We start from the raw sequence: 19,513 nt of genomic DNA, 5'->3' as shown, positions 1-19,513 counted from the left end.
GGAAATTCATGGTTAATGAAAGGTTATCTTAGGACATAACAGTTGTTTCTTCTTTTAAGTAATTGTAAAAACAACAATAACAACAAACTCACAAAACTGCAAAACACAAAATGTGAACCCACTAATTCGCATGTACCTCTGTATGGAACCAATAAAGCCTTTATGCCAAATTTGATAAAGATTCATTCACAGGAGGAGAAATAGTGGTTAAAAAATAACGCCCACAAAAACCGCAAAACTGAAAATTTGTATGTACCCTCCACATGGACCTAATGTACCTCCATACCAATTGTTGTGAAGATCCATCCACACCTTGCGAAGTAGTTATGTAGACAGACAGTATTGTTATATTTTTATATCACATCTTTTTATTAGGGGTTACACACAAAATGAAGCAAGTTCTGGTAATCTTATCTCTGAAGAACAATCTCCGGAAGATTTTCAATACGTCGAGAGCAGAAGAGTCTATTGATGTGTTACACGGGATTCGCTTTTTAACTATTAGTTGGATCATCATTGGACATTCCTGTTCTTTCGCTCTTCGGTGGCTTTTCTTTAGTGAGTATTCACGTTTTAAAAGCTAGTAAACTGACATACTATTTATAGTTTGCTTACGTAAGAACGGTGGTGGACATGATGAAACTACTCTATAGCACTTCTAGAAACGTTAAATTGTATGACGTATAACTCCAAACTGGCAGACTACGATCCTTTTAACACAGCAAATACAAGAAATATAAATTACAGACTTACCACATTCTAAGTACATCACTTCTAACCTATCTAATGTGCTTTTCAAAAAGGAAGATGCCTAATAATGTGATAATGAATATTTCTGGATACTCTAATGATTTAGAAGGAGAGGGAATGTAAGGTTTTGTTTCTTTCTTTAAGCGACTGGACAGTTTCCAGCGTTATATATCCCTAATTTTGAAATTATAAACTAAAGGAAAAAACAGCTAGTTAGTAGCGCTTACCACCAACTCTTGAGCAACTTTTGTGTGGCTGAAAAGCGGAATTTGACCATTACCCCTATAATGTACCAACAATGCCAAACTAGAGAAAGCGATTTTTATTTCTCGGTGATTAAACGATGCGAAATGCTACGCATGAACTACTAGTTAAAACCAGCCCTATGGTAGTGTTTTTTTTCTATTGTTAAAACCAGTTGTGTTTCATCACATTGTTAAAATAACTTGTGTTGTAATGTTTCATTACATTGTTAAGGCCAGTCATGTGTTAATCTTTCAATACATTGTTTAGACTAGTCGTATTGCAATGTTTCATCACAATGTTAAATGTCGCTTCCCAGTGGTGAGTAAAAGAAAGCTAAATATATATATGTATATAAAACGTTTCGTATTGAATGGCGCATTGCTGGCAACAGATAACATAAAACTACTAAAATAAATTAAAATAATCTTGCTTAAACTTAATATCACTAGTTCTTAAAAAACGTTATTTTCCTTCCTGATGTAGAATCTACTATAGGCATTGGAAATATTGCTCAGTCGCTTTGGCTTCAGCCATTAGTAAATGGAACTTTGTCCGTGGACACGTTCTTTTTTTATGAGGTAAGTTAATTAGTTTGTCAACATTCACCACACATTAATATGATACACCCTTCTATGACTTGCTTTCTAAACTATTCAAAATTCGTCTATTATTTTCAGACTTAGTTATCTCTATAAGTCAGCCACCTAAGTTGCCAAAAAATGAGATGTTTTCTCAGAAATTATCGCCACATTTTGGCCGTCTCTGTGTTCCCACCGGACTGTTTAGATCTAGCGAGTTGGAAGTTAGCTGTTTCAGATTGTTGACTCAACTTACCCACGGGGAAAACAGAATGGTGAACTTACAGTCTTGTACATAATTGGTGGAAACAAACAGAGTGAATAATTTTTCGTTTTACCTTCATCGGTGTTTCTTTGTTTTTTAACTTTCAGTCACGGGTTAGATTTAGTATTGTGTTGTTATTTTACTTTGGTATTGTTTTTCATGTAGTTTGTGTATTTCTACTATCAGAGCAATATAAACGAAAGAAAGCAAATAGAGGCAGAGAAAAATAATGTCCATTATACATTTCATTGTTTTTTCTCTGTTATTTGAAGTTTATTTTACTGTAATTATCCCAGACCACTTAAGCCGTTCACCTGCGACTCTCTGTTTACTACGATTCCAATTCAACTGTACGTAATCCTTCATTTTAAAAGATTACACTAACTTGTTTGAGTTCGGTTGTTTCGGGATGTTCGCATAATGTTTAGTTACGCAAAGAGTTATCTGGGAATTTTGAACCGATAAGTTAAATGGAAAACATCCAGTCAACAAAAACCATCACTAACTCTTGGGTTGCTCTCGTCTGAGTGAATAGTTGGATTTAACTGCCACTTTTATAGCAGGAAGTGTGGAACACGAAACCCACGATTTGTAGTCCGGGCACGCTAACTACTAGGCCTGACTTGTACGAGTTTGTTTTGAATTTTCATGCAAAGCTAAACAATGGCTATCTGCGATAGTCGTTCCTAATTTACCAGTGTAAGATTGGAGGGAAGGTAGGTAGTCATCACTACCCATCACCAACTATTGGGCTACTCTTTTACCAACTGATAGTGGGAATTACCGAACATTATAACGCCATATAGCAGAAAGTGCATGTTTGGTGCGACGGGGATTCAAACCCGCGACCTTCAGGTTACGAGTGTTTTGTACGAAATATAATTCAGCTGTACAAATCTTACTGACTGTCCTTCCCCTCTATCTTCAAACTAACCATCGTAAGCAAACCTAGAAGCCATTGTGAATTAACGTACTCTATTAAATATAACCGTTAGAGACATTTTAATTTAAATATAGAAGTTGAAGACGTTATGTTAATACGATTTTTGAGCCTTAACACGTCATTACAGTCTATGTCGTCACGACTCACCATGCTCCATCTGATGACTGTGCATCATGATAATGACCTAGTGGCCCAACGGTAAGCCTTGGGACTTATGATGCTAGAAAACCGAGTTTCGATACTCGTGGTTCACACAGCACAAACTGCCCTTTGTGTAGCTTTATGCTCGCCAACCAAGAAACAACATTAAAAAAAAAGACCATGCATTGCAGTTTTCGTAACAAAAGGCTCCATCCTAAGACTATTAGGGCCAAAGAACATAACTTTCTTTCTGCATGCTTTTCGTAATCCATCTCGTGTACGAGGATGACTGTTTCTTGGCGGAGGTTTCAATAGTTTGATCGCACAGTACATAAGCGCCGCCTCCGGCGACTTGGCATGAACGTCTTCGTATGGAATAGTACGAATACTTGTTTTTATTTGCTAGTTGCTTAAGGTATACCATCGTTGAACAGGTACATCGGTGGCAGCTGCCTGGGTACTCTTGACTTGTAGCGTTTTTCCAAATAAATACGACTCTTGATTATGTTGCGTATACTGTTGGGCATGTGGACGATTTTTACCACTACCTTTATTATTGTTTTGCTTTTTTCCATCTGTTACAAGACACCGCACTTGCTTACCACAGGCGAAATACGAGCTGTTTTAGGTCTATTCCTAGGTAGTCCTGGTACCCCAAGTTGATTGATTTTCCTTTATTTTCAGTGCCATAAAATAGAAGGAATACCTCTCTCTTAGAAATTCCAAATTCTCGATTTGGACACATCTTTATGGCTTCAGTGTATGAACATTTGCTACATACTCTTTCCAAAAGCGATTATTATTATTTTTGATAAGATTACACTAGCTACCAAACTCCAATGTCAAAATGTAGTTCTGATACATCCCGTTCCAACACTAAGGCCACTTAGAGTAATAACTCCTTACATATATAGGAGTTTTTAACTGCTATATATAACGTTGTTATTATTATTAAATATCCTTGCAGTATGCTAGGGTTGCCATCACGTGACTTCATTGCATATTTAAAATAATTTTAATGTAACGTACTCAACCCTTGTATGTGACACAATTATAGTAAAAGTGAATTCCAACACTGATAACTAGTTATTCTGAATGAATAATATTATGATGACATCTACATACCATTATTGTTACTTAACACATTCATGTTTACAAGTGTTGTTGCAAGGAGAATATCTTACAAGTTAAGTAACACGTTAGTGTTTAGAATTAATGTTACAATAAGATTATCATACCATTATAGGAGTTTTTAACTGCTATATATAACGTTGTTATTAAATATCCTTGCAGTATGCTAGGGTTGCCATAAAAGGCTGTGCATGGTACTGTACGTGACAAACATCAGAGAAAAAAGTTATATGTCGGTTAAACGGGTAAGATGCAACTTTTATCAAGGCTTAAGAGTCGCTGTCATAAAGTTATTGTTTTTACAAGTGTTTAGCGTTATATAAACATAAGAATCTGTACATGTAAATATATATATTTCTTCTATTTTTATAGTGGGTTCCTGGTAACATTTCTGACACTGAAACAACTAAAAAAATCAGAGGGAAAATTTCAACTGGGCATTTTTTACATTCATCGTTACTGGCGGTAAGTGAATATTTTGTGTTTTCTTATAGCAAAGCCACATCGGGCTATCTTTCTGAGTCCACGAAAACTTTGTGTTTTGTCTCACATTTGTCTGTGAGAAAAGCAAGGTAATAGACATTAATATCTTCAGATTGATCATCGAAATTTTAACATTTTTTATGAGCTCTAAAGTTTATCACCGAGTCACCAGGGGGATAGAACAATTTAAAAGTTAACCTAAAAATAATACTTAGACAAATGTGTTCTCTGTGTTCATTCTCCATTTCATATTTAGCCAAAGTTATAGCTTTTTTATTTTGTTTTACCGAATACTTAGCAATAAATCAAAACAGCTGTTTAGGAGCCACTTACTCTTGTAGTTTTGGTTTCACTAAAACCTTTTAATACACAGGAATCTGTGCTAAATTATATTTAAATTCAGCTTAAATTGGTATGCTTGAAAGAATAATTTGTGATCTATTTATTTTGTTTATACAAAAAGCCAGTTTGTTTTTTTTTAATAATGTTGTAAAAATGTTAAATCGGAAATAACAGTTTTTGTAGTTTGGAAAAAGGTAAAACGCAACATGGCTCTAAACATTTTTCTTTATACATAAAATAGAGGTAAATAAGCAAGTTGCATTTGACATTTATATATATATAATTCATAGCATGACACCATTAATGATGGCCATCATTGCCTTTTCTGCTGTGCTTTTGCGTTATCTGGTAGGAGGTCCTGAGTGTCTTGACACCATCCAGATGTACGACGCCTGGTGCAAGAAAAACTGGTGGTTAAACGCCCTCTACTTACAGAATTTCATCGACACAAACAATATGGTGAGATCGTCAACTGTTACGGCGTAAACTCCTTTTTTGAAGAGGCGTAATCATAATAACTTATGTTTGTAACAAAACTGTAAATTTAGGTTTACTGTATCTTTGACACTACAGTATTTGTAGGGTATCGACTCTCTGTCTCGTACAGTGTTTTTTTTTTTCGAGAAGAAGAGCCTATAATATTATTTCAACTACTCCATGCCCGCCATATCCATGGTAAACATAAATAGCTTTTTTCCAATCGAACTGATGAGCTCTGGTACTGAGCGAAACGCGTCGAAGGCGATGAATACGATGGACATAGTGTGGTTGAAATACAATTATAAACCACTTTTTAAAAATGTACCACATAAAGAATATAGCGTTAAAAACGCTAAGATCTAATACTACTTCATATGACAAATGTAAATGATTATAATGCACTTCGTGTTAATACTTTTAGAGATATAAACACAACGATGGAAGCGATCCCATAATTTCTGCATTTTAAACTCATTTCATTCACTGTTAGTTCCAGCATTGTATATATTATATATATATGAGTATATGTTTTAAATTGGTTAGACATTCATTTTAAACATAATTTGTGTTTGTGTATTTGTGTATTTATGTGATAACGTTACAATTTCTGATAATAAAATATAATGTTCGGTCACCAAATATTTCGATATACGAAGTTCGACGTTGAGACAGACAGCTTATTGAATGCTGTTCGACAATGTGATGTTCGTTTTGTTGTCAATGGTAAAACAGTTTTCGACAATGTCATGTTTCGACTTATTATGTAACAACGTGTCGATGCACAAACAGTTTACTGAATAGTATTTCTTTGAAGACTGGTTAGAGGCAGTGTAGATAACTAATGCTGGATGCGTTGACTTAACAAACGCATAGAAAAATCACTTCATTAAAGCTACCATTCTGTAATACTCTCATGTTCTGCAGCGAAAGACGATATACAGGCGTTATCCATTCATTCTTGTTTCTTTTCAGTGTTTAAGCCATTCGTGGTATACAGCTGTGGATTTCCAGTTTTATCTCGTTACTCCGTTAATAATTTATCCACTTTACAGGTACGACTAGTATTCCATAATACAACTTTAATAAAACATAACATTAAGCTGTGATTCTGTTAAGACATTTAGAAATAACTAAAGTTAAACATTAGGGTAAGAGTTAAAGATGATAAAAACAATTATAATACACTTGTACAACAATTCACAAATGATTAAACATTAACAAAAGATAAAATACCCTACAAATTCACTCCCGAGTAATTTCAACAGAGCCTGTTGGTTATGTCTCTTGACTCACTCGAAACCCCATTACTGAACATGCTTGTTCTTTCAGGCGTGGGAGTGTTGTAAGTGATGGCTAATCCCACTCTTTGTCGGTGAAACGAAACTAGTTTCAGCAGGCAACGCTTGAGAATGGCAAACCAGTCCAAACTTGACTGGAGATTTGCATCTTTTGTTACTTAAATTAAATAATGAAACTTTGATCTCTCGGTTTGGTATTACAATATTTTGCATAAAAGTAATTTAAATGAATAAACACATACAATATTTCCCGTAAATAAGTATCGAGCTGAATGTTATTAGTAAGTGTTACTTATTTATTTTATCTTAATTATTATCTTTTAACAGAGATCTCCGATGGGGAGCGCTCATCTGGCTGGTTTTCTTTGTAGCTACTTCTGTGTTAACTGGTATCATTACAGCTACTCAAGACTTGCCTCCTGTTCCATTAATAACCAAAGCCATGTAAGTCTATACATTGCTTCACTGTCTGTTCCTTACTTTCCCAGGAACAGGGAACACTTGTCTAATTTAATGTAAAGGCGGGAGAAAAAGATATAATTATAACTAATGAGTATTTGGCGATTTTATTATTACCTTTAAAAAAGCAAATCAGATAAGAACAAGGAAAACGTTTCTTAAACAACCATCTTACCAAACTGTTTAAAAATTAGGTCATAATTATTTACTACGCTGTAATATTTTCAGTAGTTTTAAGGTAATTAATTTTTGCTGTATTATTTAACGAAAATAAAGGAAAACAGTTTCCAAAAAACCTAAGTTCCAGCATCTTCCTTAAAATGTGTCGCGCGGCCAATCATGGATCAATTTATCACTTATACGTAAGAACCTGATTAATAAGGTTTAGTTTTTGAAAATATAATAAAACTATATGTAGTTTTATTATAACGGAAGTAGAATCATACAAGAAATCATTTCGAAACTATTATTAATGAAGCGTCAAAATTTGTAAATTTATCGTTAGTACCAGATCATTCCAGAACATACAAAAAAAAAGAATAAAAATATTGTATATATATTAGTATTTTATATATGATTTAAATTGAGCAGCACGCTTCTTTATAATGTCACCATACGTTTGTCAAGGTATGGTATTATTATTGTGAAATATTGTTTAAAGTAGCATGCATCCTCATAATTCACTTATGTTAACTGGAAGATTTTTGATATTTTTAGTTTCCATATAAACTCACATAGCCTTAAAAATACTGATATCAAGAATTTGTTCAGACCAAACCATGGATGAAAATATTCCACCAGTTCCCTTTTTTATCCAGGTATCGTTTCACCACATTTGCTGCATCTGTCGACGCAATTTCTTGGTGGCAGACGAATCATTGTCTAATTCTTGCTCCTCTTGGAGTCAAATGATATACGAGAATCTTCTTGTACCAGTCAGTAATAAGAATAATATCGATTTCTTGTAGATGTCCAATACAATTGGCTAACTTGAACCCGACGCTTTATTTGTTCCCAAACAAACTTTATTGTAAATGTAAAACAACCCAGTATTGTTTCTCTGCCCGTCATCGAACAGATTATCATTGCGTCTTGCCAACGAATTTGAATTTAAGCCTTTTGGTCTAGTAAACAAACTAAACAACTCAAAGCCGTTTTATGAGCAGCTCTGCTGCGGCTAAAACAACTGTGATGTGCTGTTTGGTGTAAGTACGGAAGAACGCTGTTTAGTTTTAGATTTTAAAAGTGTTTATAAGACTGGATTGATAGAAATAAAAAACAAACTTTTAATTCTTATGACTTTCTACCTTATGTATACTAGAGGCAACTCCAGGCTCCCATAGCCTTCCCAACACCTACACCCCCAAAGTGTTGCCTTATAATTCTCGAAAAATGCTACTTTTTAGCAATGAGCCCTTGTCCTTCTGATGTCCTCTGCACCTTACTGAAGATCTCTACTGGACTGAAGGAACCCACATAAAGGGAATACTCTTATTCACTTGATGTCAGATTTGAAGTGGTTTCTATCCCAACCACTTTTATAAGAGTTTATAGGATTCTTGAGCCTTAACATGTCATTACAGTCTATGCAGCCACATACAGCCATACTATCAGACGATCGTACGCCTTGGCAATAATCCTGCAATGTAGTTACATTACAATTTATAATGCTCACTAGTTATCCATAGTCTATTTTGTCAATAAAAATAGACAGATTTTTCCCTTTACCTTTGTGTTGTTCACTTGTCAGAAGACACCGCACTTTGCTCACCGTGGTTAGTATACAATTGTTACAGGTCTTTTTGGTCGTTTTCGTTCTTTAAGTTGATATATATTCGTTTGTTTTTCAATGTTACTAAGTACAAGAGATATAAAAATATCGCAAATCTTTAGGAATTACGATGTGTATTTGAAATGTTCTATCAGATTGTTGCAAATTATGATCTGAGTGTGAAAATTTTGTGTTAGATTGTTGAAAATCATGATCTGAGTGTGAAATGTTTGTATTAGATTGTTGCAAATTTATGATCTGAGTGTGAACTTTTGTATTGGATTATTGTAAATTATGATCCGAATGTGAAATATTTGTAATAGATTGTTGCAAATCATGATCTGAGTGTGAAAATTTTGTATTAGACTGTTGCAAATCATGATCTGAGTGTGAAAATTTTGTATTAGACTGTTGCAAATCATGATCTGAGTGTGAAAATTTTATATTAGACTGTTGCAAATCATGATCTGAGTGTGAAAATTTTGTATTAGACTGTTGCAAATCATGATCTGAGTGTGAAAATTTTGTATTAGACTGTTGCAAATCATGATCTGAGTGTGAAAATTTTGTATTAGACTGTTGCAAATCATGATCTGAGTGTGAAAATTTTATATTAGATTGTTGCAAGTTATGATCTGAGAGTGAAATATTTGTATTGCAAAGAGCTGTTGCAAATTCCTTCCAAAAGTGATCAAATATTAGTTGCATTACACTACCTGCCAAGCAACAAAGGATGTTAAATTGTAAATCTGACACACAGCGAATTTACAGCGCAGTGGGTGTCATGAATTGTATTTTCAAAATAATGTATTAAACTCTTATTATTAGCAAAAATACTAGTTTATCATGTAACATTTTCAGAATTTTAATATGATTTCTACCGACACATACATTTTCACATCAATCTGTTATATGGAAGAGGTTTCATTAACCAAAATTTTGATATCTACACTGGGGCCGGATTAGAGACTTGTGGGGCCCTCCGAGTGTAGGGCCGGATTAAAGACTTGTGGGGCCCTCCGAAGCGAATTTCATAAATAAGTAAAAGAGAACTCAGTACTATTTGCTAACTACAGTTTGACCAATATATAAATGCAAGCAAGGGATAAATAATATAAAAATAATGACAATATTTTTTAATCAAAAAGTATAAAGACAACGATTTCTCATTGTCAAATAACCGACCACATATTTATGGAAGACTAACCCGCTTCTTACACGTTAATGAAAAATTACGACTTCTTCTAATGGTTCGGTGGTAAGCTTACGACGCCCGTGGTGGGCAGAGTACAAACAGTCCATTGCATGGCTTTGTGATTTACACTATTCAACATTACAAAATAATATGTTCATAAGAAACGACTAGAACTTCTGTCGTCATTGTGACTCAATTGCAAACATATATAACATTAATGAGACATCCAGTATCTCATTGAATTTTTAACTTTTCCAATGGTCGAGGTAATTGAACCCGTTTACTCATCGTTTCAACAACTATTTCAAGTTCTGTAAATATATACGTGTGTTTTTTATTGGTTACACACGTCTTACTAAGTATAGGACATTACTGGACACTTAAGTACATACGCTTTAATTAGAATACTGACTTCTACTAGTCAGTCCACTATTTTCAATACAAAAAAGTACTTAGTTTCGTGAGCTGGATGAGTCATCACACGCCTTGAAAACGAAACGTCGGATAATAAAATATTCAGTTGACTCGGATATTCAGCATTAATTACACCCCATGGTGGACAATATTCATAGAACAGCGGAAAAAAAATTAGTAGTCAATTTTATTACTGAAAATCTGTCAGACATCTTTGTTAACAAAAACAACTCTTATTTCCAGTACGATACAGAACATTAGTAGTGACTGAACTGTATTTGTCAATCATGCATTGCTTTAATTCTATTAACTTAACGAACTTATTTTCCAGCCCTGAAACTGTGGTAAACAACTACTCCTCCATGGTGTACATCAAACCATACTGTAGAATGGGTCCTTACCTAGTGGGTATGGCACTAGGATACATATTATTTCGGACTGGAAGAAAAATTGTGCTGAAAACGGTAAGGTTCCTAATTTATTCAGTTTCACATACAATATTAGATATTTAATGAAAGTATCACTATTGGTTGGAAGAATTTTACTTTACGTAGCGTGAAAAACCAAACATAATTTGTTAAATAAAATAAATGGACAGATGATTTCGACACTTTGTTTAATTAATGCGAGGTTTTGACCCCAGTCCTCGTATCACCATGCACAATTTGCGGAAGCGTAGGCCTAACTCGCCTGTTGTCAGCCTGAAACAATTTAACTGCCAGGTAGCGCTATCTAGTGGACTGAAAAAATAACGTTATAATCACTAACTTTCCTGAATTATAAATATTAGATAAAAATATAAAATAAATATGTTTAGAACGGTATAATCCTTCAAAATTAAGGGCCAACATGCATCATGATTGTTAATTTTTACTGTTTACTAAATATATATGTGCGAATTATCTTTTGAACAGTTTATTATTGTAGCAAGACAGTGTTTGTTGCGACGACATTGGCTTCTTCAATTTTTCTTCCCTTGATATTACAATCCCCGTTCACGACTTTTTATATGTTAGAAGTTCATGATATGGTAATTTTCTCTATAATATTTGGCGTCTGCTGATGTACCCGTTTTATAATTTCTGTTATATCTTGGTATCCCTTCCCCCCTGTGAGTCAGTGGTAAGTTTATGGACATACAACGCTAAAGTTCGGAGTTTGATTCTCTGCAATGGACAAAGAAGGAAGGCTTAACGTGATTTAACTTTAAAAAAAAACACAATATTTTTCTCTGGATTTCAAAAATGGCGAAACGGGTTCAAATCTGCGATACCACAAAATATTCCCGGCACTTTAAGCTGTGAATGCGTTATAAGTGACAGTCTCTTTGAGCGGATGGTGCGTGATAGATTGCTACTGACCAACTGTCTTCCCTCAGGTAAGTAATTCAAAATTAAGGTTGGCAGCAGATAGTTTCGGTAGTTTTGCCCTCAATACAAAGTGGGACGCCAATACAAAAAAGTAATATATCTTTGGTATTCAGACACTCGGATATCAATGGGTATCTTGATTCCTTCAGCACAACATTTCGGGCATTCACATTTAAAGTAATAAACTACACATTATTGTATTAATATAGTTTAAATATGGTATGCATTATCGTGTGTATGTATGTGTATATATATATGAACTAACAGAAAGATTAAAGGAGAGCTTCTCAATAGCCGGAAAGTGTGTAGCTTAAGACATTAATTGTATTTCAATGTGGTTCTTCGGCCTCTACTAGTAGAGACCACCAATATTCCTTTTTGTTTTGTTTTTTTAATTCAGGCTTAAACCGAGATAATTATACGACCAATTGCCTTACTTAACAGGCAGCAAACGAATGTCAAATATTAAGTTGATGTATCACAACTTTCAATTTCAAAATATTTCTAATCGCTGGCATTGAATTCTACAAATCCATTTATCTTAGGCTTAACATTAGTTAAGCCTTATTTAATATGGCCTACATTCAAAGAAAAGTTACATTAACACTAAGTAATGTACGTTTTTTTCTTTAGTTTAGTTAGAGCTAAACTTTGTCTTACTTAATATTTTCAATATATAAACTTATGTTATTCTACAACATAACTAGATATTATTAAAATCTTTGATACACTTTTCATAAAATGTGTTAAGTATACTTACCTTCGCCTTTATTTTATACCTCTTAAAATAAAGAGGACGCGCATACGCTTTTCACTAAAGACAAAAATGTGACTATTATTATAATTAATATGTTGCACACCATGGTTGCTAAAATAAATAAGCGTTTATTAGTACACAATAAATAGTTACAAGTAAAACAGTCCTCAACCTCAAAATACAATTAAACCATTTACTTGATAATTTACTTCGTAGGGATAACACAGTAATACTAACGAAAATAGTTTAAAACCTGGGATGTGCGATATCTTGTCAATCTCAAGGATTTCATCTCCATACAGTAAATTGCAGAGTAAATATTTTGAGACTGGGAAGAATCTCATTTTAAAATATTTATTGTGTGCTAAAAATATTGTTTTCATTTAATAAACCTGTGACTTAAAACTTACCCAAGTCTTACTTCAATTTTAATAAATTCCGTATTTTTTTTAAATAGACGTTTTAGTTTTCTCCAATATTTTATTACATGCTGTAATGATATTTTACTGAAATGCAAGTTTGGTTGAAAGTGGATAAATTTTATTATGTCTTTAATTAAAGCATGGCCAGGTGGTTAAGGCGCTCGCAATCCACGGGTTCGAATCCCCCTCACACCAAACATTCTCGCCCTTTCAGCCGTGGGGCGTTGTATGTGAGGGTCAACTCCACTATTCGATGGTAAAAGAGTAGCCAACTCTTGGGCTGATAGAAAGAAATCTAGCATGAAAAATCCAGTTTCTTCAAAGAACGCTAATGCAGAATAATTATCATAATAACTATCTCTATGTGTTTAGGTGTATAAATTTTGTATACCCGGGAGGGTCAGGTACACTAGACCTCTTCCTCCTTCCTTTTCATTGTTTGGGTGGACTGCTTAGTATATTTAAAGTTAGTACATGAGGGCCAGAGTGATGAACAGTACTCAGGCCCTGTTCAGGGCAATGCCCATGTATATTGTACTTTCAGATTCACCGAGTCGAGATCATAGGTGGCCTGTTTTATATCAGCATTAATTTATTATTTTTATATTATTGTTTTATATATAATATGCGTGTATATATATTTTATTATTATTTTACTGAAGTTTAACTTTATGATCTAATATATAAATTAATTAGGGAGAGGTGTTTCGCTCTCTTTTCATCATATATGCAACCTGTCTAGTTCGCATAACAGTTCATTTTTATCGAAATATTTTATTGTACTATGTAGAAACCTATCTGGTATGTTTGTGTATTTGAGTATTTATGCATAAACTTTGAGGAGGTGGTTTTAAATACTCTATATTCTGTCGTAATTAATGTATTTTGTAATGATTATCGTTTGGTTGGCAGTTGTTTTTCACTTGCATTAATCCATGCAGGAGCTGCATAATCTACTACTGGTCTAATATATGTTTTGTATATTTTAATGTTTTCAGGTGTTGTTCCATAATTTTTACCAGTTAGACTTCTGGCATAGTTTATTCTTCGCCACATTTTAGTTTTTATGTTATTTACATGTTTTATCCAGGTAAGTTTAAAATCGTATGTTAGTCCTAAAATTTTGCAGATGTAACAGTCTGGATTTATTTTAATTTATATTTTTGGCAGTATTCACTTAATCTGTTTACTTGAGGTTGTAAGTTAGTGGCTGCAATTTCTGGTGTAGGGGCACTTTTCCAAATTGCTACATTATCAGCGAACTGTGACGAATATCCATGATTTCGGTCTTTAAGTGGCACATTTTTCACATACACGATAACGAGAATAGGACTAACCACCCCATCTTGATGGACACCAGCTTCTGGAGTGAAGAACTCCAAGAAAGTTCCCTTTACGTTTACTCTGCATTTTCCATTTTACAAAATGTTAGATAACCAGCCAATAATTCCTCGCGGTAGTCCCATTTCGTACATACGGAACCGAAGACCATTGTGCCATACAGTGTCGAATGTCAGCGATTCTTTTTTCATTAAAACTATTTATTATTGTTTCAGTTAATCTAATTAAATGATCTGTTGTTTTTCTAAATTTTCTAAACCCGTTTTGTTCCTCTGCTAATTTTGAAGTAATCTCCAAAAATATGGAGAGTCTATTACTTTTTATTCGTTCAAGAATTTTACCCACACAGGTGGTCAGGCTGATTGGTCGATAACTGTTTGGCTTTTTAGCTGGTTCACCCTCATTGTGGAACGTTAATATATTAGCTTGGTTCCAAGAAACTGGGATGTATCCAGAGTAGAAAGATAAATTGAATATAGCTAATAAGTGGTCAAATACTTTCGGAGTGCCTTATTTGAGGTGAATTGTTTGTATGCCATCATTTCCTGGTGATTTGTTTTTTTGAAGTCTTGATTGCTTGTTTGAGTTCAGTTAATGTGAGTTTTTTGGTGAGCATTATATTCATTAGTGTTATTGTTAATGGTATTGATTGGAAAATATGGTTTGTATAATTCTATGTTATTTGTTACATGGTTGTTTACTTGTTGTAGAAATAGTATCAAAATAACTTAATCAAAACTTGGTTTGTTTTGAATTTCGCGCAAAGCTACACGAGGGCTATCTGCGATAGCTGTCCCTAATTTATCAGTGTCGAATAAGGCTTAGAGTGTATCGAAAATGTCTTGTTTGTTTATAGTTATAAATTTATGATTTTTTTAAAGAAAGTTATTTTATCATTATTTGGTACACAAACATAACAGTCATTTTTCATCTGCGTTTAAAAAAAATATCTTTACCTAAACATCCCACTACTATCAACATTCGAAACTTTGGACTCGTTGTGCTATGTTATAATACTCTTTTATTTCAAGTTGCCACAATTACAAATATTTATTCAAAATCGTTGCTTAAAAATGGGTCTAAGTTTCAAAAATGCAATTGCCAATTATTTCAATGGGCATACAGTTGAATTTATATCAGTTATTTATTTAATTAGGTTTTATATTGTGATCTTAAAAAATGAATAAAACTGCAACTTTTTAAAATAAATTTAACCTTGTAACTTACTAGTTAATATGTTAAGGGAACCATATACAATTACGTTTAAATAAACGTTAGTAAGCAACAACGACAAAAAATATCAGTTACATATATATATTGTTAATATTTTTTTCCAGAGGTATTCGTTACTCGGATGGTCTTTGGCAATTGTATGCAATACCTTAGTTCTTTACGGAATGTGGCCAGCTTATGAAGGAAAACTCCCCTCCAACCTGGCCTCTGCCATGTACAGTGCTCTAGCACGAACAGTTTGGGCTGTTGGACTTGCCTGGTTGACCTTTGCATGTACAGTTGGTTACGGAGGTGAGTATTAGGTTGAAAGTCAAGGTAGTTGTGCACCAGTTTACATAAATACTCAAACACACACGTGACTTGAGCAAGACACTTGTAATATGAAACTTTATACTCAATGGAATTGGTCTAGGTCAAATTCCCACCATGTTGAGAGGACACATTGGAGCCGGTGTCGAGTTTCACTTACTTGACACAAGCGGATGACAATCCTGACACGTCCCCTTCTACCATGGACGAGAAAAACAATTCATCTAAGGTTAACCCTAAGTTGGGTAGACTGAAACAATGGGGTAAAGCGTCTTGCTCAAGAACACCAACAGTGGTGATAGTACCAGCTTCGAACTAAGAACCATCCAACTACGAGTCTATCGCACTGTCGCATGCTTTCTTGATACAGAGAAAGCGTTCAACACTGTATGGCACAACAGTCTCCGGTTCCGAAAGACAGAAATGGGACTATCGCGTGGAATTATTCGCTGGCTCTCAAACTTTTTTAAAACAAAAAATGCTGGATAAATGTTGAGGGAACCTTCTATTAGTTATTTACTCCAGAGGCTAGCGTCCCTTAGGGTGTGGTGGTTAGCCATATCCTTTTCATAATGTATGTTAATATGCCTCTGAACGACCCCAAATCATGGATACTCGTCACAATTCGCTGATGACGTTGCAGTCTGGAAAAGCGCTCAACATCAATAGCAGCTAGAAATATAGAACCACAACTAAACAGAATAAGTGAATACTGCCAGAAATATATAATTAAAATAAACACAACAAAAACTCAAGTAGTGGTTTTCACATAATTAACAAAGTACAAAGAAAGAAAGAACAGTTATATATGAACGGAGCATTTCTTCAGACTACTATATCCGCCATACCGACAGAAGGTCTATAGCGCAGAGCCAACGAAATCAACTCGCGTGCATATACCCAAAACAGAAACTAAAAGCATTCTGTTTATATTTCTTGTAGAATTATCACACTGATAATCAGATTATATTACTCATAAGATTAAAAAATTGCGTACGTGTGTTGAAAATAATGTCACACGAAGGAAGAACTAAAAGCTTAAACTTTCAATTCAAGAGATGTTCTTACAAATCAAAGTTATTGTTTGTAACTAAGTCTTAGAAATATTTGTCATTTTTATCAACTCTGCTACAGGGTTTATCACCACTTTCTTATCCTGGAAGGCATTCATACCTCTCAGTCGTCTCACGTATTCTGCGTATCTCGTTCATCCTGTTGCCATAGCAGCCCTCTACGGTGTACAAGAATTAACTGTTGACGCAACATACAGCTATATGGTAAGATCACACATACGTCATTGATCAAACAACTGGAATTCTAATAGACGATAATTCATTCTATTGACATTGTTAGCACTAATTTGGAAATTTCTTGGTATTCACAAAATCCTTCTAGAGCAAATTCGGTAAAACTTAAAATGCTAATATTAATACAAGGAAATGATGGTCTTTTTTTTGTTTTAATTTCCAGATGTACCTAATCTTTGGAAATCTGGTCTTCACCTTTATAGTAGCTTTTATTTCATCACTGTTCTTCGAGTTTCCCTTTACTGGACTGGAAAACGTAATTTTGAAAAAAGACGTATACCCGATTACGAAATAGATAATTTGAAATGCATTATGTGTTTCGATGGTGCCACCAAACCACGTAAACATCACTGAATACGAAACGCAAGCCAAAAGAACTTTTATGGAAAGACGAATGTATAGCAATTTCAGTGGATGTTATACAACTGTCTGAATATATTTGAAGACGACTAGATGCTGCTATTCATTATTTTAGGAAGAAATGTTAACTAAACTCTTTATTAAAGTTCTTCCTTCGAATCTGAAATGTTGACTGCTCATTTCGAAATATTAAAATCGGAAACAGTGCATATCAAATATTGAAAATGCCAAATTATGTACTGGTGGATCATTCATCTTGTCATGATGTGAAATAACGAACCACATATTACTAAAAAGGAAAACAATTTATTTAATACCAGTATTTGATTTGGATCTCCATAACAAATTGGATTATTACTTTGACACTTTTTATAGCCTTAAACTTCGTCATATTTAACTAAAAAGTGTGTTTAACATTTCTTTAAATATTTTCATTTCCCAATTAATATAAATATAACACATTGTTGGTTAATTTTTAGGATAATATTAGCCCTTTATATATAAATAAAAACACTCGTTAAGCATGCATATAATTACTTTTAAGTTGATAGTAAAACACAGTAACAACGTAACCATGTGACAAAGACAGCATGATGAATGCTCTTTGAAACTATTTCGGAAAATAACAAGTACTGGATTATTTCATTGTCGTTTCAAAAGGGTTTTTACATCAGAATATAGGAAGAAAAAATAAGCATGAAACATTTTGATACACCCAACATTAATTAACCCTTTAAAAGGATCCTACTCACATTGACATCATCTCCGGCTGAACAACTCGATTCAGGCCAATATGAATGTTAGATGGATTGTAGCCATTATCCATTGCCTGGCAGATTAATTAATAATAATTACATATTTTCATTTGTATTACATAATTACTCTAAATCTTGTATGAAAAGACAAAGTATCGCCTGATCTATATGTTATAATTCTAATTGAGGAAGGGACATTATTTACAAAATCAGATATATAACAAAAGCAAAAACTGGTTTTTCAAATAACCACTTCTGAATATAGAAGCAAATAACTTTCGCGTGTAATATTCGTAATGAAGCAGTGTACGAATAGTTGTCCAATATCGTGCAAAGCTATCCAAGATCTTTCGTGCGCTAATCGTCACTAATTTTTTTAAGTGACAAATCAAAAGGAACGTAATTAGTTCACACACCCTACCACCAACTCGTGGGCTATTTTAATCGAGTAAGTGATCTGACCGCCGCTCTTATAACGCATCCACGGCTTAAAGTACAGAGCGTATTTTTGTCTTCTGGCAATAACGGAACGCAAACCAAAACCTGATATATGCAGCCTTAAAACGGTGTAAAAGTTGGTTTATTTTTGAACTACATCTGAGCCATTTTAAATACCGAGACAAGATTCCCCATCATTGATTTATGAAGAAACGTAAAATAATTCAGCAGTTATGAATGTGTCTTCGGCTTTGTAGTTGATACACTCAAGCTATCATATGGGTGTGCCCCCAATATAACCATTCCATGTTCGTGTCACTTTTATCTCACTTGCCAAAATATATTTAAGAAAAATCAAACTTGTTTTAACGTAGAATTGGAAAAGGTTATTGATAATTTTAACGTGTTAGTTCGAACACTGGCTATTTCGTAGAAATTTTAACAGGTTTTATCTAAACAATATAATAAGCATGGTTATTATTCTTTTATTTTTTTTATAAATTTGGCTATTTTTAACATACACATTTCACTCTAACATTTTCTTCCAGATTCCCTCTTACACAAAACACGAGTTTCACTTCATTTTGACATATGAAATACACGTTCACCAAACGAGTCTAGTCATGCTCACACTGTAGGGGTTAACCCGATTCTTCGGTTTTATCTTTAATCTTTATCTAAGTAGAGACATCTAGAATAATTATCCAAAACACTATTGTGCTCTT

The 19,513-nt window shown here is 33.8% G+C and overlaps 1 protein-coding gene across 1 annotated transcript; it reads left to right on the top strand.

Annotated features, from left to right (window-relative positions):
• The first annotated feature begins 4,420 nt into the window (after positions 1-4,420).
• On the top strand, positions 4,421-17,886 carry LOC143246144 (O-acyltransferase like protein-like). The gene is made up of 8 exons (XM_076492357.1): positions 4,421-4,519; positions 5,170-5,338; positions 6,332-6,411; positions 6,985-7,101; positions 10,828-10,960; positions 15,724-15,910; positions 17,063-17,205; positions 17,399-17,886. Exons 2-8 carry the CDS (start codon positions 5,171-5,173, stop codon positions 17,528-17,530), a joined length of 960 nt encoding a protein of 319 aa, XP_076348472.1. The 5' UTR covers positions 4,421-4,519; position 5,170; the 3' UTR covers positions 17,531-17,886.
• The last annotated feature ends 1,627 nt before the right edge of the window (positions 17,887-19,513 follow it).

Source organism: Tachypleus tridentatus, chromosome 3 (assembly GCF_004210375.1).
Source record: "Tachypleus tridentatus isolate NWPU-2018 chromosome 3, ASM421037v1, whole genome shotgun sequence".
Taxonomy (NCBI): Eukaryota; Metazoa; Arthropoda; class Merostomata; order Xiphosura; family Limulidae; genus Tachypleus; species Tachypleus tridentatus.
This window is presented reverse-complemented; position numbering and strand designations above follow the sequence as displayed.

Coding starts and splice junctions, on each gene's coding strand:
- LOC143246144 (XM_076492357.1), top strand. CDS start 5,171: ATGACACCATTAATGATGGCCATCATTGCCTTTTCTGCTGTGCTTTTG. Junction 10,961..15,723: donor GAAAAATTGTGCTGAAAACG/GTAAGGTTCCTA, acceptor ATTTTTTTCCAG/AGGTATTCGTTACTCGGATG. Junction 15,911..17,062: donor ATGTACAGTTGGTTACGGAG/GTGAGTATTAGG, acceptor ACTCTGCTACAG/GGTTTATCACCACTTTCTTA.